This window comes from Fukomys damarensis, unplaced genomic scaffold (assembly GCF_012274545.1).
Source record: "Fukomys damarensis isolate Sample0158 unplaced genomic scaffold, DMR_v1.0_HiC HiC_scaffold_30, whole genome shotgun sequence".
In the NCBI taxonomy this organism is placed as follows: domain Eukaryota; kingdom Metazoa; phylum Chordata; class Mammalia; order Rodentia; family Bathyergidae; genus Fukomys; species Fukomys damarensis.
The window spans coordinates 29,884,643-29,909,945 of NW_022900942.1; the positions used below are offsets into that span (position 1 = coordinate 29,884,643).

At 39.2% G+C, this 25,303-nt stretch overlaps 1 protein-coding gene across 8 annotated transcripts in view; it reads left to right on the forward strand.

The window, feature by feature from the left end:
- The window catches only part of Tcf4 (transcription factor 4), a 343,664-nt gene that overhangs the window by 92,544 nt on the left and 225,817 nt on the right, over positions 1-25,303 (forward strand). For all 8 annotated transcript variants that reach the window (XM_010611524.2, XM_010611528.2, XM_010611527.2 and 5 more), the window contains one exon: positions 24,436-24,497. In XM_010611524.2, the coding sequence (XP_010609826.1) occupies positions 24,436-24,497 (62 nt within the window). The remainder of the gene's footprint in view (positions 1-24,435; positions 24,498-25,303) is intronic.

Genomic DNA, 25,303 nt, shown 5'->3' on the forward strand with positions numbered 1-25,303 from the left:
ATATATATGTAAAATTGGTGTGTGTGTGTGTGGTGTTTACTTCACTAGAATCCTTCATTTATTCATTCTACATGCATTCAGTGCGTTGGGAGGAATGTTTTCAAGGTGGAAGGATGACAGCAGACAAGACAAACAGATGTATTGGGTAACAGTAAGGAATATGTTGAGACTGGAATGTGAAAGGGAGTGGCAGTAGAGGGTGACAGAAGAAAAGAAGGTAAAATCAAGTCATGAAGCACCTTGAATGCTCCTCCAAGAAATTTTAACTTTATACTGAAGGCAAGAGGGAGCCACTGCAGATTTCTGTAAGAAATAACAGCTGTCAATGGCTTGTAATAGGTTGGAGCGGGCAAGGCTGATGTCAAGGAATGTGATTTTCAGGTCCTTATTATGAAAGGCAGCAGCTGAGAAGAGAAAAGGAGGGGAGAATTTAGTTGATAAAAGCAGCAGTAGCAAACTAAAGTAAATTTAAATGAAAAATTTTTAAGCCTTGTTGATTCAGAAGATCCAGATCTCTTATCTTTTACCACTTTATCAGACTCCCTCTTCAGGGAAATAACACTATCTTGACTCCTCAGGGTACCTTTAGGTAGAGCTTTAACAGGTTGGTTTTCCCCGTCTGACCTGTTCTTTAGCCTGTTCTTGGAATTCCCTTCTTTGTGCTCTTCAGTGTTTGAAATCCTTCCTTCTCATGAAGTCCTGCTGGAAGGAAACTTTTCATCTCCTCAGAAATCTCTCATTAAACAATTTATTGGCTGTTTATAATTTAAAATATTTTAAAATATTTTGACAGTAGTTTTTTTTTTTTCAAGTGCATGCTTTGTCTCCTAAATTTTGAGCTCAGGATTCAAAATTTATTGGGGACACAAACAGAAAAATAGATCATATTCCATATTTTTAAGTAATGGAATATTTTTTCTTTCTGTTGAGGTGGGACATAGATGGGCTTTGAGGCCTCTGGAGAGTTCACAATATTTTATTTTGTCCACAATATTGCAAAACCTCAACATTACTAATGCATAAGGAAGATAGGTTGCCTTCAGCAAGACGTGGGAAGGTCTGGGCAGTGTGTTCAGTGCTGTCTGTTCGAGGGATGGTCAGTGTCTGTGACTCATCCAGTTTGCACTGTTTGCTCAACGCTCACTGATCTAGAGCATGGCTCCTGCACAGAGTCACAGGCCACTTTGAAAATCCAGTGCCAACTATGGACTCTTCCAAGAAAAATGCATGAGTAAAATTTTGCAAGGCTTGTGCTGCATTTATAGCACGTGCTTGCTGCTGATACTGGTGAGTTAAAGTTAAAGTACCTCTTAGAGAACTTTTGTGGCCACTAGCTTTACCTGTGTTAAGTGTTCATTAGGTAATTGATGGTTTATTTGTATTTGTGAGAGCACTACAGGGGACAGGAAAGATGAGAGAAAAGATGCATGTGTAAATTATTAAATGGGGAATTATGTAGCATATTACCTGTACACTTAAAAATTATCTTCTTGGTGCTTGGACAACTATTAGTGCCTAGGAGATGATGACCTTTCAATAGGTGAAGTCCAGTCTTATCCGGAGTCAGTTATTTATTGTGCTATTATTATCTGTGAGCATTAAGTTCATAAGTCTGCTTCTGGTATGGTAGAGAGCGAAATCTAGTATTTAAGATACTTTCAGCTGCAATGAAAGAAAGCCCTGACTTTGTTGGCTTCATTCTAGGTGTGATAAGGAGACCCCACTTTGGTTCTGTGCATGGCATCCAAAGAGAATGCTCAGAGAGGATCGGAGCGTGTCTCTTCCCTGGGAGCCCCGGGCAGACCTGCCATTGTGTCTCTAGTGCCCACTCTTAACAGAGTTCCTGGCCAGGCCAGACACGGCTGGCAGTGATTGGCCATAGTACTTGGGTCTGCTTTTGGAAATGAATGAGGTCACCGTTTCTTGATCCATGAGGAGAAGGGGTGGCTATGTGAGAAGAAACAAACAAATGCAATAGCAGTTCCCTTACAGGTTCTATTAAGAAGGAAGATGAGGAAGAAGACACGGGGTAGATGGAAGACGTGTCAGCACATCTTTTGATAAACAAATGTTATAAACAACAAGGAAGTGATGTTTGCATTTGCTATAATCCACCCGAGTCTTAGTCATTTTCTCTACCACCACACACAGGGGAACCCTCATTGCCTTGAGCCTGTGAGGAGCTGATACATGTTCTGTCCCCACTGCTTCCCTCAGTTTGCCTCATGACCCCATCCATGGTCATGCACAGTCAGAAAAGTGTGGATTTTGTGTCCCGGACAGAATGGTAGAGTTTGCCTGCACTGTCCATTATTTGCAAAAGCAGTTTTCTTCTTGGGAGAGTAAAATTGTTAACAGGTTCAGGTATAACTTATGTAGTAATACATACTGTCATTTCTCATAGGCACCTTTAATTTAAAACTGGTCTCTCTATTTCTGTGTAGGTGAAGGAGGAAAAGAACATAAAAATGAATGTACAGTGCTTCTCAGAGTTAGAATCAGTTGAAACAGTAGCATTTTCTTTTGGGGCATATTCAATTCAAAGGAAGTGCCTGATAATTAGGAAATTGGGATGCTGAATAATTATGTATTAGTAATAAAAGATTAGGTAGTTTTTTTGTGCAGAGAACATTCTTCATCCAGATTTAGGGCACCAATATTTGAAGAGGTAACTTTTCCTTTTATGACACATGATAAAATCAGATAGAGGCAGTTTGGAAAGAGGCTGAAAGGAGAAATATGGTTCCTCCTCCCAGCTTTCTGAGTAATGTGCCTGGAGGACTTGGACCAACCCCTCAGTATAGCTCTGATGGATAAAACTGTAAAGGAAGATAGAAATACTGTGCCTGAAAGTGCCTTGAAAAATCGAAAGCAGTAAACTGCTGTAGGGTATTTATTTTTGTCACCAACATGGTTTGATGACTATAACTAAAGCAGAACATTAAATATTAATGGTGCTGCTGTTAATCAGTGGGTAAAGTTACAATGCCCCCCCCCGAATTTTAACTGCTGTTGCGGTCACTAACACAGAGTGTGCTTCAGCCACTTTCTGCCTTTCTATCATCTGATCACAGAAAGCTGTTTTACTGTGGCGGTAGCAGTTGTTTAGTTCTCTGTCCTGAGGCCAGTGATTGCATAAAGAGGCGAATATTTCCCTTTACAAATGACCATGTAAGGGATTATTGCTGTCAAGGGATAAGGCATATGTGAAATGTGACTGTTTCCGTACACTTTTTTTAAGCTATAGAAATCCCTGAGCTTGAGATTTGTGTATGAACTGTCTGGTCCTATGACTGCTGAGTCGTTCACTGTGTTCAGAATATGGATCTGTGTATTTCTTTGCTCTTTTGGGGGAGGGCAGGGTCTCACCATATAGTCCACTCTGATCTTGAACTCACTTTGTAGCCCAGGCTGGCCTCAAACTTTGTGCCTAACCTTGTGCTTAGCCTCCCAAGAGCTAGGGTTACAGGCATGGACCACCACACCTACACTGGATCTGCGTATGTCTCATTGAGTCTTGATCTGTATTTATGTATTTCTGCAACAAGTGATTATTTAAGTTTACAGAGAAAGATGTATCTCTGCTTATGGTTTAATATGACCGGCTTGTAGTTTAATTTTTTTAATTTAATAGTGGACACAAAAAGCACAACGCAGCAGTATGAATTTTCATCATGTCAGATTTTTCTTCTCAAAGAGACTGAAACAGTGTTAGTGAGCTTACTCCTTTCTAGGACACAATCCCTGCCACCCACAACTTCAAGGAGAAAAGGCTGAATTTAGTTTACCATTTCAGGGGATTTAATCCATGGATGGCTGACTGCAAGGCAGGAATTGTGGAAAGGTGTCAGGGAGCAAACCTACTTAGTTCATGGCAATTGGGAAGAGGAGAGGGGAATGGTGCAAGAGGAAGAACCAGGTTCCATTCAGGGCACCTGCGAGACACACCTAGAAGTGTGCGTTAGGAATCCGCAAGATGAGTACCAAGCCCATCACACGGACAGTTAAGCTTAACCATACAGGAACACTGAGGAGTGTCTTGTAACTGTGGAATGCTCCCTGTAGTTTTGATATCTTCTCGTGTGTGCAGCCCATTTGAGGGGTCAACAGTGACAGTCATCTAATTGGCCACACTGAGGGCCCCCTGCCTGCTCAATACTATGTTGGATATTTTGGGTAGAAGGAAAGTAAAGCAGACACTGACTTTATCTTCATGCAGCTATTGGCCAGTGGGAAGAGAAGAACTGCCTGACAATCATAAAAATGTAAAATTGTATTTGTGACAAGTACAGTGAAGGACGAGACACATGATTGAGAATAACATTTTATTGCAAGTTGAAGGGACAGGGAGGGCTGCACCAAGGAAGTTCTGATTAGGCCGTTGGGTCAATACGCAATTGAAAACTGGAAGGATAGAGAAGCAGAGTGCTGGGGGTGGGCGAGACAGTGTTCTAGTCAGGAGACATTTGTTCACTTTCTGCAGTAGTATGGTCGTCGGTGTGCTGGAGCGTTAATCATGGAGACCAGGCTAACTGGAGGAAGGAAACTGAGCGTGGTGAGAGTGTGTGGGTGAGGTACCGAGGGGGCCTCAGGTCCGTAATTAGAATGGTACTCTTGGGCCAGGATGGAGCTCAGTGGCCCTGCTGTCTGCTTCACAACCACAAGGAACCAAGTGGGATCCCCGGTCCAAAAAAAAAAAGTGATACTCTTATCCTGATACCAAAAGACAGACTTTAAAGTATTTGAGTGAGCCAGTTTAGGTTCAGATCTGTACGTCATTCACAAAGACCCCTTTAGCCATGTAGTATACACTATTTTTTTGTTGTTGTTCTTTCATTGAGTTTATTGGTACATTTTAGGTATACGGTACAATTACATTCATTATTGGGATCTTGTATCTTTACATGACAGGTCTTGCTTCTCATTTTTTCCCCTTGTCCCCGCCCTCCCTTCACCCCTCCTCCCCTCCCCATTAATATTGCAGGGGCTCTTGAGGCCCTCACTCCACTTGTAATTGTCTCACTAAAATACATCCCATTCTTTCCCCAGTGGGCACTATCCATGTAGTTTGTGTGGAATTACTGCATCCCAGAGGACAGCTGTGATCAGACTAAACCAGTGATGGCGAACCTTGTAGAGCTTTCAAGGGATATAAACAGTCCACTGTGGTGCGTGTGCCATAGGTTCACTACCACTGGACTGAACCCATGGAGTAGTCTTGTCTGCTTCCCCACAGTGATTAATTGACATCATCTAGACCTAAGTAAATCCATGCACGGTATCTGTTATCTTTAGGAACTGGTTCTGTGGTAGTCTCAATCAGGACCAAGTTGAGAAGGCATTTTGCACTTTTGTAGATTGAACTCTTTTCTACGGAAGGTCATTGAAGAAGCAAACCAGTATAGAAATCCCATGGCCATGAGAAAAGTCAGCTTTAGGCTAAACTTGATATGGAAGAGGCAGGGTAGAGGAATGGAAACAGCCTTTGTCTTTGCTGATAGAATGGATCTGTTGGATCTGCCAACCCTAAAAACTGTTTTGCCCCTGGATTTACCACCTGTCCACCTGTCTGGACCATTAAATTCTCTCTGGAGAACTTCAGACCCTTATATTTAGTTTCTTTGCTAAATTTTACATTTGGATGACTTGAAGCACAGAATATCTAAAGTGTACTCTTTTTTCTTTTAACCACTCCTAAACCTTCACTAATATCCTTCAGAGGAAAATTTGAAAATAAACTGGCTTCTTTTAAACACCTTATTATCCCACTCATTATACTCTTTGCCATTCCCTACATGAACAGTAAGACTGTCTTATACTTTGGTGCTTTTATGTATTTTTCTGGTTTTGGAAAGCTCTGGGTCTTGTAAGATGGCTCAGCTCTGATCAAGCAGAGAAGGAAGGATTCTGTTGCATTACCAAAATGGGAAGTACTCACTGACATTTAAAGTTGCCCTAGGTATAGCTGTGCTCTAGGCTCTCAGGCTGCACCTGAAGCCTGTTGAAGTTTTCTGGCTATTCATACTCCCCAGGCACATGTCCAAGCCTACCACTATGTGTTGACAGCAGCCATTATTGAATTAATGTTAGAAACCTCTTATGTATCCAAGAGGTATCTCAGCTCTTCCTAGACCCAGATTTACCCACTACACAGCATGTAGCTCAGCCCAAGATAGAAGAAGGACTACTTAGAGAGAAGAGATTTATGCAGAATCACAGATTTAAAGATAGTTAATAGCTCATCCCAGTCATTAGGTACAAGTCTGTTTCTTGAGATATTGTAATGAGAAATCCTTGAAAGAAAATCATGTTCCGAATGTTGAATTGGATACGTACAGTTAATGGTACCAAGAAATGAAACATATATTGATTAACTAGTGATTGAGGCAGAAAGAAACAAGGTATGGCCCTTCCCTTTTTCCTCTGACAGTAGGATGTATAACTCGATCGGCATATCTACCCTCTCTCTGCCCCCACTCCCTTATGGGGCCTGCCTGTGACAACTACCCCGACACTTTCCACCCCACTGGATTACTTTCACAGATGCTCTCCAGGCCTCACTGACAGGAGTCACAGCTTGGATGATGGCCTTGATGTTCCTCCCCGGCTCCTACTGCTCCAGGTGTTGCTACCACTGCTCTGAGGGAAGATCAGAAACTGCTTGACAGGCAGAGAATGGGGAGAACTCCTGTGCAGTATTGATATCTCCGGATTCCTAAACTCACAGAGTTTGTGATCAACCCAGCTGGCCTCATGAAGGCTTCCCAAAACCAGCAACAGTTAGTTTCAGACCCACCATTTTTATGGAGATGTGGCTACAGCCACATTTCTGAAGTTGTGCTAAATTGTCTGCGGCAAGAACAGCTGTCCTAGATGTTTGGCCACAGCTGTTAGGGAGGCATAGGTCTTGGCCGCAGCATGATCCACTCTGCAGCTACTCTGGTGATTCTTCCTAGGCCTTGCCATTAGCATTAAAGTCTGTGACTTTATTGTTAATGTTAAAGTCCTCAAACAGATTTGAAAAATGTATGAAACTGTGCATATACAACTGCTGCTCCCCTGTATAAACAATATTCCCTCATACTCTTTAAGTCAGTTGAGACGGACTCTCCAGTGTGCTACTCTCCTGCATTGTAGGACCACTCTTGATTAAAATCTCATTTGAGTAGTTCTGTAAATCGCCTTGTGATTTTTATCTCAGGTAATGTGGGCAGAGCAGGTTGTAGTAAAAAGAGTTGGCAACACCAGAGGCTGCTAACTCTGTGCAGTGCCAGAGACTACTAGCAGAGACCAGCAAACCCTGGTGGCAGCAACTGGAGGGGAGCAGCAGAGAACATAAGAGAGTCAGCAGAAGTTGCTGGAAGAGCTCAAGCGACGGACAAAGGTGCTGTGATCCTCAGCTGCTGAGGAGATAGAGGTGACTGGAAGCACCCGAGAGCTGTACCATTGAGGGTGAAGGCCCATTGGCACTCAGAGCCCAGAGCCACCGAGGGAGCTGCACTTTGCTGAATTGTGATTTCCATCAGCATTGAGCAGAAGAGCCCCCAGCTGATTGGTGACAGGATAAGTAGAGGATAAAAATTAAGAACTGTGAAAAACAAAAACATGGGGTGGGCTGTTTTAGATGTTTGCAAGGGATAACTTCTTGTGATCCTGTTAATATCTATTTAATATGAAAAATTCCAAGTGCCCTTCACTTCTTTCTTTTTTGTTGTTTTGTTTTGTTTTATTTTTTTTGAGACAGGGTCTTGCTATGCAGCCCAGGCTGACCTTGAACTCATGGCGGCCCTCCTGACTCCATCTCCCAAGTGCTGGAATTACATGAGTCCACCACTACGCCAATCTCCCTTCACTTCTTTTCTAAGCAGCCTGGTGTTTAGTACAGGGGAAATAAGCAATAGGATTCCTTGCTAATCATTTGTAACTGTGACGTAAAATGAGGATCATGCATCCTACCAGAGTAGTGGCTGTAAGAGTTACGTGAAACAAGTTAGTGGAAATATTTTATGATGAATGATTGTTTGCATTGGTATGGTGATAAGTTCTGTATTTACAAGCCTCTTTGAAAGAAAAGAGAGGATGCTTAGCAATGCCTGCCAATTTCCACGGTGTAGATGCTCTTACAAGTGTTGATTTGAAGTTACCAATGTGTTATGGTCTTGAGCATGTAGCAGGAAAGATACACATAGCTAGTACAGAACACTGGGTTCCCTTGCTTTTCTTTTCTTTTCTTTTCTACATTATATCTGTACTTTAGATATATCCCAATAAAGTTTAGTTTTTTTTTGCACCGTGTGTTATTTTTAAGCAAAATCAATCCTTCTTCCCTACCCTCACCTCTCTTACATTAGGGTTTGTTTGATTTTAGTGACATCTTATCATGGTTGGTGCAGAATCTATTACTGAATCAGTAGAGAGACTGGGAGCAAGTTAAGTGTCTCCCTATCCAGTGATCTGTGAGAGATGCTGAGGTCTAGCAGTTTATCCCTTAGGTTGAGTATCTGCCTTTGATATTTAACATCCCTGTGTTCTAAGTCACAGTATATATCACAAGAGATAGTTCTAGGGTCTAAGGCAGTGGTAGCAATAACCCAAGCCTCATGTGCTGCAGTTTGCATCACTGTTTGTATCACTGAAAGCTCCAAAAGGTTTGCCATGCCAGGTCTGGGGACATAGCTCAGCAGAAGGTCCTGTGTTTGATTAGCCATACCAGAAAAAGAAGAAACATGTGCCAGGGATGTAGCTCATTGGTGTCCCTGCCTGCTTTGCAAGCCCAAGGTATTGAGTTTGATCCCTGATACCCCCCCAAAAAAAGAAAAAAAACAAAAACAAAAAGCAGTGAACAAATCAAAGGAAAGAGGAAAAAGAGTCCATTTAGCCTATATTATTATTTTTTCTCTAAAATTTTGTTCCACCTTTTTAGTAATCAAATACTGCCTTTGATTTTTATGTGATGTCTCTCCCATTTTAGATTATGTATTTTACAGAGAAAATAACTGTTTTATATTAATCTTATATTCCCTTTGGTGTCACATAGCATGTTATGATAACAGTAATCATAGTAAAACATAAGTTGTCTTTTTTTTAAGTTCCAGGTTTCATGGTAACATTTTCCCTACATTACCAGTAATTGTCATAATAGTACTGAGAACAAATAACAATCATTCCCATTTTTTGGATGAGAATTCATACAATCTGAGATAGCAAAAAATTTCTCCAATATTGTCCAAGTAGCAGGCCGCTCACCACACCACCACGAATGGTGTTTAAAAGGTAGTGGTTGACAGACTGGGTAGTGAATGCATTCAGTTTATTTTCTTGAGACAGACTGAGCAGCCTGAGAACATTTGGTGCTCAGAGGGAGGAAGTGCTAAGAGGGGAAAACAAGTCTAAAAGGGAAAGAAGGATAGTTCAAAGACCAATTTCCCCTGCTTCACAATTCTGACTGGTGCCAGCTCTAACTGCGAATGTTTGCTTTGCTTGGAAGAAAGAATGATCACGCCAGAATTCAGGGAAGTCTGTTTTGGAGGATGCCTTAGGCAAGGTATGCGAGTTACTGTAACAAACAACCCCAATTTCATTTGTTTAATCCTGCAGAGGGCCCTTTTTCTGGTATCACCGAATGAATTCAGTGGGTAAATTATGGGGTGGAGGGGTACAGAGCCATTCAGATCTGAGGTCTTCCTGTCCTAGTTTTGCCATCTCCGAGGGCCTTGAGAATTCCATGAATATTGGTATCAGGCTTATCAGAGAGGAGAGAGGTCATAGAATATTACATGGGTAGTTTTAGGGGAGTAGGCCTGGCAAAAGCAATCATTTTTTCTGTGCTCTTCCTGTGGACTAAATTGCAAAAACATGATCCCATCTGACTGCAGAGGAAGGTGGGAGATGTGCAGACTTCCTGGGCTATGAGAAGATGGGGACTGGTGAAAACAGCCTGTCTTCACCACACAGAGATCTGAAAGTTTGGAACTACTACTTTTCAGAAATACTGAGTTTTTTAATGTGGTTCTGGCATGTATGTGGCACATACTACAGGGATATGAGGTTTGAGGCTGCTGATGGCATGTACCCAGGAAGGTGGTTTTTACCTTTTCTGAGGTAGATATAGCATGTGTGTTTCAGGAGTTGTTGGAGACACTGAGAGCATTCTGGAGATGGAATTGATTGGTTACCCAGAAGTAGATATCCAAGCACTGATTATTGGTCATCTGTGATGTTTCTGAGGAGAAAAGGGAATATACTAATGCAAGGAGGAAAAGCAATTATGGGAAGTAGATTATAGGCATTTTCTTTGGAGACCCCTTGCTGTGTTTCTCCTAATGGGGACTGAACCTAGGAGGTCCTCATGCATGCTAGGCAAGTGTCTCCCACTGAGCTACAATGACGGCCCTTTTTATTTTGAGACAAGATCTTATTGCTGGAGCTGGCTTTGAACTTATGGTCCTCCTGCCTCAACCTGTCAGGTAGCTGGGATTACAGGTGTGAAACACTGCATCTGGCCAACTTCATCTCTTATGAAGCAATTCTTAGAAATAGTACATAGATTCTTTCATGCATATACATTTCACTTTTATAATTTTACCTTAAATGTTATAACATTTTTATTTTTGTAAAGCTGGTTATTTCAGTTTAAATCGCCTCATGACACACAACTGGAGACTTTCTGTGGTTTCTGAGCAATGCTTTTCTGAGTCCTGTATAGTGCCTTGAATTGAAGGACTTTGAAAAAAGCTGGAGCAAGTGGGCCATTTTAAAAACAGATTAGAGTACATGCAATACAATGCAGAAAATTCATTTTCTCTTGCTTTGCATTGGCTATATATTGCTTTGATCCTTCCCCATATTTATGAAGCTTCTAATATTTCTTTTCTTTGGCTTGATTTGTAATTGCAGATTTTGCGGTTTCTTTTGTGTACCACTTGCCTCTCCAAATTTGGCCCAACAGTTTCGAGTAGCTGAACAATTTATCGAGGACAGATCAGCCGAAATGTGGCTCCACTTTAGTAAAGCAGAAGGAATGACATAAGGTTAGGTGACTGATGTGTGAGTTTTTGAATTTGATTTGGTTTTACATGGAAAGGTTGAAGCAATGATCCATGTATTCTAATAAAAATCATCAGTACAAATCAAATAAAATCTGGCTTAGTGGCTATTTTCCCACTGTATCACTCACGGCTAGCCTGTGCTGTTACAGAACACATTTGGCAGGCACTGGTTTTCCCCACAACAAAATCTTAAAGTTACATTGCAATCTTTGCTCTGTTAGGAAGGCATCTTTTCTAATCAGACCTTCTAATCTCATCATGTAAATCATTATTCCTTAGTGACAACTTAGGCTTCCCTGGACCCCTTCCCTGCTTCTTGTTTGCTCTCAAGATGCCTGGTTATTGTCATTCCTCGGGGCTTTGTGTCCATCTCCTTTCAAACTAAGGACATTTCTGTCATTCCTGAGAAAGAGTTACGGCTTTTTACCCAAACTGGATTTGTAACACAGGACAGAACAGCTCATCTCTTTCTGCCTGGTTTGCTGTTGGTTACCAGGTGGTCAAAGGCAGGGGGGATCTGAATTGTAGCTGTGCTAGAATTCAGGTTGGGTCCCTTTTTCCCATGAAGTGGATACGTTTACATCCGAGAGAGCATCAATTGTTACTGTCTAGTTTGTTTCAGTTCCGGAGCTGGACTAGTATAAACTCAGGCATGTCTTTACTACTTGAGTTAGGTGAATGTTTTCAAGATCTTGAATGTGAAAGTATGTGCAGCAGCATGGTTTAGGCCAGTGTTGGCAAACCTCGGGCACGTGGTGCCACAGTGGGCTATTGGTTATCACTGAAAGCTCTAAAGGATTGCCATGACACAAGCTGTTTTTGTCATATAGATATAGAATTGCAGCCCTTGGCCTTTTGTAGACTGATGCCATACCCATGCATGGTGGTAAGATGTCACATAATGGGGTGCAAGGCAGAATAGACCGGAGGTCAGCACTGTTGTTTCCACAGCTCACACACTTTAAAAATGACTTTTGCCAGATAAGAAAACTCAGTCATTATAATGCTCTCCAGCTCCCTTTTTCTGGAAAGTATTTAGTTAGTGTTGTTTTTACCTGATAGGATTAAGGAAGTGATTGAGACAGCACGCAAGGGTGAAAACAAGTCTTACAGAGAATGATCTTTGTATAGGATATCTTTTTTCTTTTGATTTTTTTTTTTGCACTCCTTTAAAAATGACTTTAAGCCAGTTCATGGTGGCACATACCTGTACTCGTTGTACTCTGGGAACCTGAGGCAAGAGGATTGTGAGTTTGATCCCAGCCTGAGTAATTTAGCAAGATCCTGTCTCAAAAGAGAAAAAAATAGGTCCCGGGGATTTGGCTCAATGCCAGATTTGCCACCTGCCTCGCAAGTGAAAGGACCTGAGTTCGATCCTGGTTAAAAAAAAAAAAAAAAAAAAAAAAAAACAAAAAATAAGACTGAGGATGTAGCTCACAGTAAAGGTGTTGGGTTCAGTTCCCAGTCCTGAAAGAAAAAATGATTTCTCTCTGCTCATGCGTAAGTCTGTAACATCTCTGGATTCCAATTTCATTCTTTAAGTGATTCCAGTTATCATTTTAATTGATGAATATTAAAAAAATTCAGAAAGAAAGTGTAATTCAGAAGTATGGTGAAGTTACTATGAGATGAGATGTAAAATCCTTGTCATCATGGAGATTTCTGGGACTGATTTGATTGAAAGCAAGTTTCAGTTGAACAAGGTGCCACATATGGTATCTGTTATTTTTAATTTTTTTTTTGGTACCAGGTTTTGGTATCAGGGATCGAACTCAGGACTTTGTGCTTGCAAGGCAGGTGCAGTGCCACTGAGCTAAAAAATCCCTGGCCCTGGGATCTGTTTTTGATGCAATCATTAAAGTTAAGAAATGATTTGGAAATTCAAGTGTGCGTGCTGATTTTACACAGACAGACAGACACACACACACACACGCATGTGCAAGCCCAAGTAGGAAAAACCTGTGTCAATGTCTCCCAGGCATTTGGCTGATGTGGATTGTGAGGAAAATTTCCTAAGCCTTTATAAGTCAGGATTGAAATCTATCAGCAGTGTTCAATTTATGAAATAACAAGGGCTTTAGCCAAAGGTTAAAGGGATCATTTCCACCTTCCATTGATTATAGCAAGTTAACTCACTCTATGCTGTGTAGTATGCATAGGTTTTGTCAGACAGTAAAGTTACTGTCTGCTTTTTCTGTGGTCAAGTGCTTCTTTGCCATGGTGGCTAACTCATTTGCATACCTGATCTGTAAAGGTGAGAACATATCTTTTTAAAGGTCAATTCACATCCCCCTTAAAAATGTTAGACCTTTCTCACTTTATTTTGCCACCTTGTGAAAGCCATAATAAATGCTTTTCTATATCACAGGTGTGCTCTCTTTCCCTCTGGGTGCCACTGGGACATGCTGCTGTGAAGACAAATCTTTTGTGCATTGGTTTATAGAATGCATGCCCTTATGATAGAGTGGATGATTCAGCTTGGCCTCATGCATTGTTCAGTTTTGTCTGAATTCCTTCAAATTTAGTAGAATAATATCTTTAACATTCTTTTTCCTGTCCTTCTGTCCTTATTCTTGTTCTCCCCAGTACCACAGAGGTTGCAAGCCTTCCACTAATGATTGCGTCCATTGAACTATCATTAGATTATAAATAAGCAATTTTGGAATATTTTTAATCAATTTACGAAAGAACAAAAGTGTCAATTAAGTTGAGCATTGACTGTGCTATACTTCAGTTGTAAAAATCACATGATCGCATAACACCGGACCTGTAAGAGTAGCTAGGAAACTAAATGGGTATCCAGAAGGGATGAAGAAAGAAGAGGTTGAATAAATTTTCACTTTTGGTCTTGTATGCTTTTGTATTTTAATTTTTTTCAATGAGCACGTAATTAAAATTCTTTTTAATGGTTTTAAAGTGTATCTGTCCAGGTTGCTGATGAGTTGAACAGGAAAAATTCTAATTATACAGTGGAGAATTCTCTAGGAACCTTGAGTGTAACAACTTAGCATAACAACTAAGAGGCAGACCTACATGCCAGCTTTGGACTCTGAATATGATATCCTGGGAAAGACACAAGGTCTTTCTTTTTAAATGGTGCTGAAGATTGAACATAGTGCCTTGTTCTAGCCCCACAAGGCTTTTATGTAATGTTATATTCACTTGAATAATTGTGAGGAAGCATTAGGTCATTCCAAATTGAGAAGCATGTAACTTGCTGTATTCTTCAAAAATTCCAATCAGATTGGGGATTTAGCTCAGTGGTTCTGCCACCTGCCTCGCAAACGCAGGCAAGGTCCCGAGTTCAATCCCTGGTACAAAAAAAAAAATTCCAATCACAAAAAGGAAATAAAGACTGAGGAAGTATTTGCAATTAAAATAGTAGGGGAAAGTGCCAAATTGCATATGCATTATGGATTTCAATGGTAAATTACCTGATTGAACTATTTTATTCTTAGTACCTGCACACAGACATTCTAAGGGGTAAATATAGTTCATACAACCTACTCACAAATGGTTCAGAAGCAATATATTGTTAAACTGAATTGTAGCAAAACACTTTTGAAATTAAAAATAGAAAAAGGTAGGAAGAATTTAAAAAATATATATATTTTTTTTTACCTCAATCTTTGGTCTCTTCTGTTTTTGTTGCCAGACAGGAGCTGTGGTTTTCAAAAATAAAATTCATTACTTTGATGGTCTCCCAACCTTTGGAAATCACAGCGTAGTGCACAGGCGATAAACTACCCTTTTTGAAAGAGTTGCTACAATGATAGCAACAGAACTGCCATCAAAATTTGAGTGAATGGGTGAGGATTGGTTTGGGTTAACTTGGGGAAGTGAGTGGGGTATAATACTGTTACAGTCTGAGTCTTAGCCTCGTTTGAGCAACCTACGGTGGACTGGATAGCTTATTATTCTCAATATACTGCAGACATCAAGTGTTTTACCTACATTTCCATTCTCTCATGGTTCTGATTAGCAAAGTTGCAGTGTGGTTAAGTATCAGACTATAAATTTAGGCAAAATATGTGCTTTTGAGCCCATGAATTAAAGAGATTTCCTCCAAATCCAAACTATTACAATTTCACATTTTTAATGTATTTCAAATTCATTTTTAATGGACTGCTTCCTTTCAAATACATGTGGCGGTATATTTACAAAGCTGTAAAGAGTTTATCCATTTTTACAGATTTCCATTGTATGTGTTTGGTACTGATTTACCTCTTTTTTAATTGTAACCGAGTTAAAGAATTAGTAGTTTAAAACAGTAGGAACTGCTTGTTCTGCTGTGATCAAGGAATTAGATAATCTGACTTGTTTGCTTAAGGGTTCTGTGTCTTGAGACTTTTATAGGGCAGTATTAAAGCTCTGAGCCTCCTTATTATGCCAATACCCAGAAGATTGCTTTAATGAGAAGTAAAGGGCCTTTTTCCAATTACAAGGGAATAACTGTATTAAGTTCCTGTGCTCTGTCAACCTCCTTTGATTTGATTACTGCAAAAGAAATGGATTTATCTGTCAGTGTTACTTAATTAAGCCTTCTCATTGATGTTTTGCAGAGTAATACAGTGTGGTTTGCACATTTGAGCCTAAATACAGAGAAAATTGGCCTAAAACTAAGACATGACCCTTAAAGATAACATTCAAGACTGATTGGTTGTCATTGCCAGGTCATAGGATGTAGCATTAAACACAGGTGGAGGATTATGAAGTTGAAGGAGTAAAATGAAAATCAGGACAGAAGTGATTATTTTCTGCAAAAGTAACTATGTTAAAAACCTACATTTTAGGGCAGAATTTTGAATATTTACATCTGTTGGTTTCACCGGTAATAGTGAAACAGCTGGAATAATGGATGAGTGGAGATGAGAGTAGAAGAGATGGGAGAAATGAATTTTGTTAAGGTGTAGAAGGAAATAGAAGAAGAAGAAAAAACAAAAGCAGAAAGAATGTCATTTGGGACAAGCAGACCAGCACCATAGTTACACTGAGCAATTACAGCGTACAAATATTTCAATTAAGGCAGCCTTCTCTTCTCAGAACCTCGCAAATAGCGCCCCAGGGAGCAAAGAGGTGTAGAGGGAAAAGAAAACTGTTTTGTGATTCATGTTGGCTCCCTCCAAGAATAAATTAATAAATTTAATACATTCTTAACAAAATAGGGACTTTAAATATCTATTTATTTCTTATATCATTATAATATTATGCATTTTGCATCATTACAATTACATATAATTTGAAAAATACATATATAATTACATGTACATTATTAGTTACAAATTTTTTTCTGTTCGGAAATGAAGCAACATTCTTAAATTTGTTCCTCTGTTTAAGATTTTATTTTCTAAAATATCTCTTGCTTTTCCCACTTTGTACATTTACAAATACATATAATTAATTAATCAATTAATTAATTATTGGTTTTCTTGAGGCAGGGTTTCACTATGTGGTTCACCCTAGCTTGAACTCATTATGTAGCCCAGGCTGTCCCGTAACTCACAGCAACCTTCCTGCCTCAGCCTCAAGAGGCATGTACCATTGATATTGTTACACTCTTGCGTGAGTTATTCATGGTTCTTCTTCTTTCTGGATTCTTACTTAGAAAGCCATGGTCCTGAAAGAACTCACTTCTCTTCAGGAGGAAGGTCCTGGCAAGCTGGTCCCCACCTTTTGAAAGGTTTTGCGTTGCACTCATGATAGCACTCATCTCTGTATTTCACATTGATTATTCAGAGTAGACTATTTCTCAAGAAAGATTATCTTTGACAACTCCAAATTGTAGAGATTGGAAAATAGTAAAGACTTCAAGGTTATCTTTGTTTCAGTTTCATAATTTAACTCTTTACCTTATTTTCAAAAAGATTTCTGAGTTTCAGAATGGAAAAACACCACTGACATTTATAACATTATTACCTAAATTGCATATTACTTGAAAATTCTTTTTCTGTTACGTAACACTGCACAGTGGACTAAATCTAAGTATCTGAGATACTTTAATGGTCATTTTGAAAAAAAAAGTTTCATTTTTAAACTGCAGGAAAATAATATTGATTTAAATAGCATTTAGAGACATATTAATAAACATTTAAATGAGAGGTTGAAAAAGGCTAAAGTATTGCAGTAATTCCTCTCTGAACATATTTTTTTGTCTTTACTGTTTCTTCAGTTATTCCACAATTTGGCTCCCCTCTCTCCCTCCTTCCTCCTCTTCTCCCTCTTCCTTCTCTTTATTCTTTTCTTTCCCCGCCTTTCATTTTCCGATTTATTTCATATGGGAACCCATTAGCTCGGAGAAAGCCCCAGCTGATAGCAGTGATCTGAATGTGGAAATCCTAGTTGTATATTCTTGGTATTTGATGTATCTTAGGGTTCGTCTGGGAAGTATGGGTAATACTCAGAATTTTCTGCCTGGTCCAATTTGGGAAGCGAGGGGACTTTTTCATCAGCTCAAATTGCTCATGATAAAGCATCACACATCATTTCTAATAGAAAACAAATGATCATGGATGTGTGGACTTGGTCTATCAATATTTGGAGCTCCTCAACTTGTTCCATGTGTGTGCTGCTGCTCAAATTTGACTTCACATTACTCTGCTTAGAGTTCTTATTATACTGGGTGCTAATGAAAATGTGCACATCCTTAACACGCTCTTTGCTGATGAAATATTTTGAACTCTAAATTCATCTGGCACTGATGGAGAGCATATGCCATCTCAGTTTGTGTGGAGGGCTCAGCCAAGGGTTCTTCCTGGACTAGGAAATTAGTAGGAGCCACAGATGTACGCAGTCTGTGAGTCTCCATAATGGTGTGCAGGATATTTAATAGTATCTGTTGTTGCAGGAGGAGGATTTGAGGCAGTGTAGACTTCAACACGTTTCAGAACTGAGCCGCCACATTGTGAATGTGTAGAATTTTTCATTAGTAAAGAGCAAAAATTTGTAGACTGAGAGAGCAGCGCTAAAATACCACTCTGTTTCTGTGACTTCAGGAGACTCTAAGGTCTTGGGTATTCAGCATGTCCTAGGCTGAAAGTATGGAAAGGACTCATTGGTATCCTCAGAAAGCTCTCACACGTACTTATTTCGTGTTAAACCTACATAATATTCAGTGTGCTATGAGCTGTGCCTCTGGTCAGCATATTTAATTTTTAATAGGGCACCATTTGTATAGCACACTTAAAAATTGTGCTATAATGGTAAGGTATAGAGAGAATATTCCAAAGATAAAGTAAGTTGCTGAGTGAGTTTACTGATTACTTTGCTTGTGCCATAAATGTTCATGGGAAAACTAGCATATGTGTAATTTGAAAGTTTATGGGTGTGTCTAAGATCCAGAGTCCCTAAAAGTCTCTCTAGTTTCATAAAAGTTGTAAGAATGGGCAACTAAGATTTCCTTAAATAAATCACACTTTTAGATATTTTACGTGGTTTGATTATCTTAGATATTGGAGGATATTGGTTACTGAGTACTTATTATGGTAGGGATTGGTTATTGAGTACAGTATTTATTAAGGGACAGGTGTTTAACAAGTATAAATTACCTTATATAGTATAACAGTAACTCCTTAAAAGTTCCGAATATTATTGTTCTTTTGTCTTCTATTAGATACCATTGGGTTTTTGCTTTTGTTCTCCTTGACCCAAGAGGCCATTAAATTTTCCAGGTTGGCAGTGTCCTCAGGGTGAAATGTCTTTTCTTCCTCCCTGGGTTTCAGCTTTCACTTTGATTTTGGCTTGATGATTCCTTCCTATCTTGTCAGCTCATTCGTATTTTAAAGAAGAGGTTAAAAAAAAATTTTATCCATCATTTTTAGTTTTCCGTGGGAGAGTTGTCCAAATATACTAGCCTGCCCTATTTCCAAGAATGGAAATCAAACTCGCTTATTTCACAGTTCACAAAAATAAGTTCGGAGAGGCCACTGACTTGCTCAGACCTTAAGGCAGAGTCACTGCTGAAACTTGGAGGTCCCTGCACTCCCTGGCCGGGTTTGGCACTGTTTGTCTAGTCTTGATAGTTTTGATCTCACTGTCCACAAAAGCAAAGTGATTTGAGTAATCACACCCTAAGAATAATAAATTTAAGTGGAGTGCTTGATTCTAGTTCTGTCCAAACTAACATCTACAATTTGGCACTGAAATGGCAGACGTTTTAGAGTGGGCTCACGTAGAACTAATACGAAAACATGACAATTTGCAGATTGCCCTGTTGCTTCCCATAAAAATTACCAAATCTATCGTAGTTGGGATAAAATAAGAAATTAGAAAAATCTTGAACAGTTGAGTCCATTTCAGGCTTTGGGAAGCATAATTTTATATGCACTTGCTCTTTTCCTTTTGCTCCTTCTGTCAAGGATATTGTCTTTGGTTTTCATTCCCATCTTGAGTGGAGGGAAGCAGAACAAGGAAGAGGCCAGAACTGAATATTTAGACACCCATTTGTGACTACATTGCATTAACGGACTTCACACATCTTTTTCTCTCATATTGTTTTATCTCACCATGTAGATGTAAACACTTTTGTAAAATATTGTCTTATCTTTGAAGTATTCTAATTTAGTAAACAACTAATGAGCCCACCCATTGTTCTGTATACCCCACAAGGTACTCAGAGGTACTTACTAAGTTAAGCATTTTTCTTTCCTATGAGGAATATAGATCATAGTTTGGTATGGTATAAATGTGTAGCTCTATAGCCATATGTATACCCACCCACATGGTTATACTGGGTCCTATATATTTAATAATTGCAATATGGAGCCAGCCTCTCCAACTTCACCGGTGTTCCTTTATTGTATATTATTCATAGCTCTGTCACATTCTGTCCTCTGTGTTGGGGGCTCTGGAGGGACTTTTCCTATCAAGATCAATGCTAGATTTAGTTATCCTTCTCCTAAACAGTGACTGGTAGTCACGGCCAGTCTTGCTTCACTCTGTTTTTTTGTTTTCTAATTAATTTTATTGGAACATTTAAGGAATACAGTATAATGACATTCATCATTGGAAATTTGCACAAATTTTCCTTTGTTTCTTATTTTCCCCATTCCCCCAGCCTCCCTTTAACCCCTCCCTCCCCATCTGCAAAGACTTTGTTTCCATTTTTTCATTTTCTCATATTAATTCCAGTCCCTTCTTTCCTTCCCCCTACCTCTCCCTCTTCCCCTTCCCCACTGCACCTTTTCTTCCTATTTCACATTATCTATTATACCTTTTTGTCCTTATTTACACTTTCATTTTCTCACACTAGAGAAACTATTTGGTATTTATGCATGTGTGTCCTGTTTATTTCACTTAAGAGTGTGGCCTCAATGTGCATCCATTTAGCTATAAATGATTTTAGTTTCTCATTCTTTATAGCTAAGTATTTCATTTTATTAAAAAAAAAAACACATTTTCTTTATCCAGTCTTCTGTTGGTGGGCAGTTGGGCTGTTTCCAAATTTTACCTGTTACAAACTGTGCCACTGTGAACCTGGGTGCACATATATCAGTGTGGTATGATTCTTCTCATTCATTGGGAAAGATACACAGCGGAGGAATAGCTGGGTCAAATGGGACCTCCAATCCTAGTTCTTTGAGGTATCGCCGTACTGATTTCCACAGTGGTTACACTGCATTCCCACCAGCAGTAACTTCTAAAATTTTGGTCCTCCTCCAGCAGATCCCAAGTTCTCTACCATATGGATTTTGATACCCCATCATGTTTCTGCTTTTATTGTTTCAGTCTTTTATTATTTTACCCCTTTGATTCTCTCAAGAATTCATTTTTATGTATAATGTTTTATATGATTCTCAGACACAAGAGTGGGTGGAAACTCCAAAATAAATTTATTCATTCCATCTTCGGAGAAGTGACAGGAGGAAACTTTCTAGCTGGTTGCAGATAGGAAATTCTTACCAGTGGAATTTATGGTGGTGGGGAGGAACCTTCCCTAGCTCTAGCATCCCATAGTACCTGTATTTTTGTCCCAGCTCTTCTATTGACTGATACCTCGGGCAGGTTTCCATACCATTTAAGCTTCAGCTTTCGGATGTGGGAAATTGGGATACTGTTAGGTATGTGAGTGTCCAGAGGTGTCTTCATGCATATTTAGGCTCATTCCATGTGAGCTGATACTATTTTGGGGGGAGATGACGAACAGTTTAGGTACAATGACATGGCAGTGCCATAGAGTGTGCAGTGTCCAGCAGGGAGTAAGGGATGGCCACATACATGGTGCACCTGAAAAGTGAGTCCAGGTAAGAACAACTGGGGTGCGGCTGAGATGGAAGGATGTGCTGAACGTGTCCTCACAAGACTTCTAAGGTAGGGCATGAAATAGGCCTCTGTTAGTGTTGCGGGCATGGCTTGTCCTGTGTTTCTAATACCAAAGTCATGTGGTTCTCAAACCACCTGGGCACATGAATGTTACCTAGCAAACTTGTTAAAACACAGTTTCCTTGGCCTCTGCCCTACATTTCCAGAGGTAGTCCTAGGAAGCTCATTTTAAAATAGGCATGCCAGATATAGGTGGGTACACTTGCTCAATAGCTGACGGGTCTCATGACGTTTAGTGGAGGGAATATGGAAACGAATGACTAGAAAATAGTATGTTTGCCTTCACTGTGAATCACCACAGTCCAAGCTATACCTTTGTCTCTTCTTGCTATGGGTAAATGAACATCAGTTATATAGATTTTTTTCCCAAGGTAAAATGCAATTAAAATTCATATGATGGTTGTATTTATTGGATTTAGTGGAGCTAGTGATTTGTCCTCATCTTCTAGACCTAGCAGGAGGCGAAGGGAGGGAAGAGCCTGCTCAAAAGAGAGCAGTGAAAGGGAGGAAACAGAAGGGAAGGCACAGCAGCACGAGGTCAGGAAACGAGAAAGATAGAAATGCGAAAGGATGGGAAAAGAGAAGTCAGATATGATTGGTTGGGAATTTATTTGTGAAGGAACCCAGCCAGTATTTAACCTGTTTTGAAAAAGCTTGACTTCCAGCATTTTTAATTAGTGGATTGCTCGCTTTTGAAATTGCCCAGTTGGGAATACTCAAGTTTTGATGTGTTTTATCTGCTTGCTAATTAGCAGGCTGTTTGGTTGACCATCATTTTTCCTTTATTGATGAACAGAAGATGTATATAAAGGTCTCGTGAAACATTTCATTCCAGTCTGAGTTGAAATGTATATGAAACTGTATTTAGGAAAAGCTCTTATTGAAATATAAATCAAATTTTCTTACATCTTTTTCTCCAGTTTGATTTTTAAAAAATTTTTTTGCTCTAATGTAGGGCTTCTAAATCTCAGTACAATTGACATGTGGAACTAGAACATTTTTGTTTGTGGGAGGCTGTTCTGTGCCTTTGTAGGATCCTTAGCAGTGTACCTCACCTCTCCCCACAAGATGTCAGGGCTTGTCACCAAATTGTAACAAAATTGTCCCCAGATTTACCAGTGTCCCTCGGGGGCAAAATTATCCCAGTAGAGACTACTGGCTTAGCAGTATTATGTCTGCAGACCTTATATGTTTAAAATCCTTTTTTCAAATTGAAAACATAAAAAATGAGTCCAAACAACGTGAAGTCTTTGGTAGACAGAAGGATTCAGATATGTTCCTTTATAACTTTTTGGCCACATTGAAGAAGAAAGAGCTGTCATATTAATCCAAGCCAGCTGTTACAGGTGAAAAGGGAATCAAGTTGTACCTGACTTTTTGAGACTCAGTGGTTGAAAGATTTTGTTATTTCCATGTCCTTTTTGGGGGGCTGAAAATACTTGTTTTTTAGTTAAGAATTGAGAGAACCATGTAGGCTACAAAATTTACTCATGTAAGGATCCCAGAGGGTTGTAGTAACTTCTTTATGTACTTCAGTTCACCATATACAGAATAAACGGCAGATTTGGGGAAAGTTTTATACCTTTTCTCCAGGTGTGATTCAGTCCCTAGAGCTTTGTTCATGTGCCTTAAAGCTCACCGAGCACTGATTCTAACTGTCCACGGGGGACATCTGTTTGTAGTTGTGTTGTTTTCTGAAGCACCAACCAAAAGGAACTGACATACTATTTGTGGGAGGGAAGGAAGGAGGCAGGCAGAGAGGGAGAGCAAGCAAATGAGCCAGAGAGAGATACAGAGAGAGAGCTACAGAGAGTGATACACACAGAGAGAGAGAGAGTTTAGTGGTAATAGGCTAGTTGTTGCTATTGTGTCTCCTAAGATATTCTGTAACATGGTGTACTCTACTCTTCCCAAATTAAACCATTCAGTTGCACTGTGATTACTTCCAATAAAATAGCAGTACTAAAAGAATTATTAACATTAGTGTATTAAGAGAATAAATAACATCACTGAAATGCTAGGAAACACAATAAATGGGATTATGTTGCCTAGACCATTGTTTCACACACTCTTCCACTTCTATCAGAGGATGTTTGTGATGTCTGTTATCAGCCATGATCAAAATCATATAATAGGGGAACATTTTATGCTTACGGTGGGCCTTTCATCAAAAATCTCAAAGCCCTTCCTAAATGTAGAGTGAGTGATCTTTAAAACACTGTAATGTTTTCAGTAATTAGTATGGTAACTTAATTGTCCTACCTTCTATTTGGGTATTTGAAACCCAGAGCACTGATGGAAAATGTCATAATCTATTTGGTTTTAGAACCATGCCTGGAAGGAGTTTAGTGAATTCCAATTTTCCAGGACTTTACGTTGGTTCCTTCACCAGGATTTATCAATATAAAATGTGGCTTCATGATTTCATAGCAACTTTCATTTCCATGTCTGTAAACCCAGGTTAAAGAGTTTTATGTCTAGTTAAATTTTTTTTTAAAAAAAGAAAATGTTGTTGCAACCTTGAAAAAAAACCTTCCAACAACACTAATGTCACTGTAATGTGTTGATGGAAATAGGCTACTGAGAACTTTTTTGTTTCATATTTTCTGCTGCTTGTCTTTTGCCTGCCACGATAAACCTTGGCTAGAGATCTGGAAGTATCCAAAATCATTATGGCTACGATGCTGAACATGTCAGTATGAATTTAACTTGCCTTTTTGGATTAAGGTTGTATTATTGTGTTTTATAAACTTATTTTGTCCAAAGGATTTTAATAAAAAACTTGCATTTTTGTGTCTATAAAAATTGAGGCAATCAAACATTTTGAAAGATGGGAAGTAATTTTTGTGTGCATACCTCTGGTTCCTGAGGGTCCAGTTCATTTCTGCTGTGAATTTAAATGAGTTAATTTAAGTAGATGGGTCAGAAGCCACTATCATCATAGTAGTCCGGTGCCTGGTTCTTAATTAAAGGCAACTGGAGATTAATTTGAAACATTAATTTAAAAATGCATACACAAAAAGAAAGAATTATTGCAAGAAAGCCTAAAGAACTTTTCTCTTGTCCCTAGATGTAGAAGACAGAAGTAGCTCAGGGTCCTGGGGGAATGGAGGACATCCAAGCCCATCCAGGGTAAGTATATCTAATCCGTTTTTCCCACAGCCAGACATACCACATATGTAAGTTGGCAAACTGAAGGTGAGCTTTTACACACACACACACACACACACACACACACACACACACAGGCATGCACACACCTCTGCACAGATACATACACATACTAAATTTAATGACGATCAGCTTGTCCTTGGGTTATTTTTTTTTCATTCTTTTATTAGGTACTGTTATGGAATTTACATCTGTTCCATTTGTGCTAACCAACAGAAGAATGCTTTAAAAAATATTTGATCTCACCTTTTCTGATTATTGATGTAGTATTATATATAGCGAGCCATATGTTAAAAATAGAACAATATCCTTATAATGTATTGGTTTGAACAGACTAAAGAATAATCATGAAGACATTGTGTAAGTTTCTACCCTACCAATATAAATTATGTAATAAGTTTAGGATGATTTCACTTTGTATGTGTGTTATTCTACTAGTATGGTATTGGGTCACCAGTTGGATTTATGCATTTGTTTGTTCTCATATTTTTGCTACCTCTTGTCACAGTTTTCCTCCACCATTAGTTGCTCCTTTGAGTGTAATGGAAGATCATAGGATGAGTTTGGGGAAGTGAAGGGTTAATTATTGTGTTTTCTGTGGGCATAAAACCTTGGGTATGTCATTTTACCTCTTTAGTCCTCTTTTTCTTAATTTATAAAATGCAAAATCAGAAGCAGAGGATCTTTATGTTTCTTCTAATTTAAATACTGTAAGCATGATTTTGTGTAAAATGTCTTTTTATTTTATACTTTTCAGCTTTTTTTTT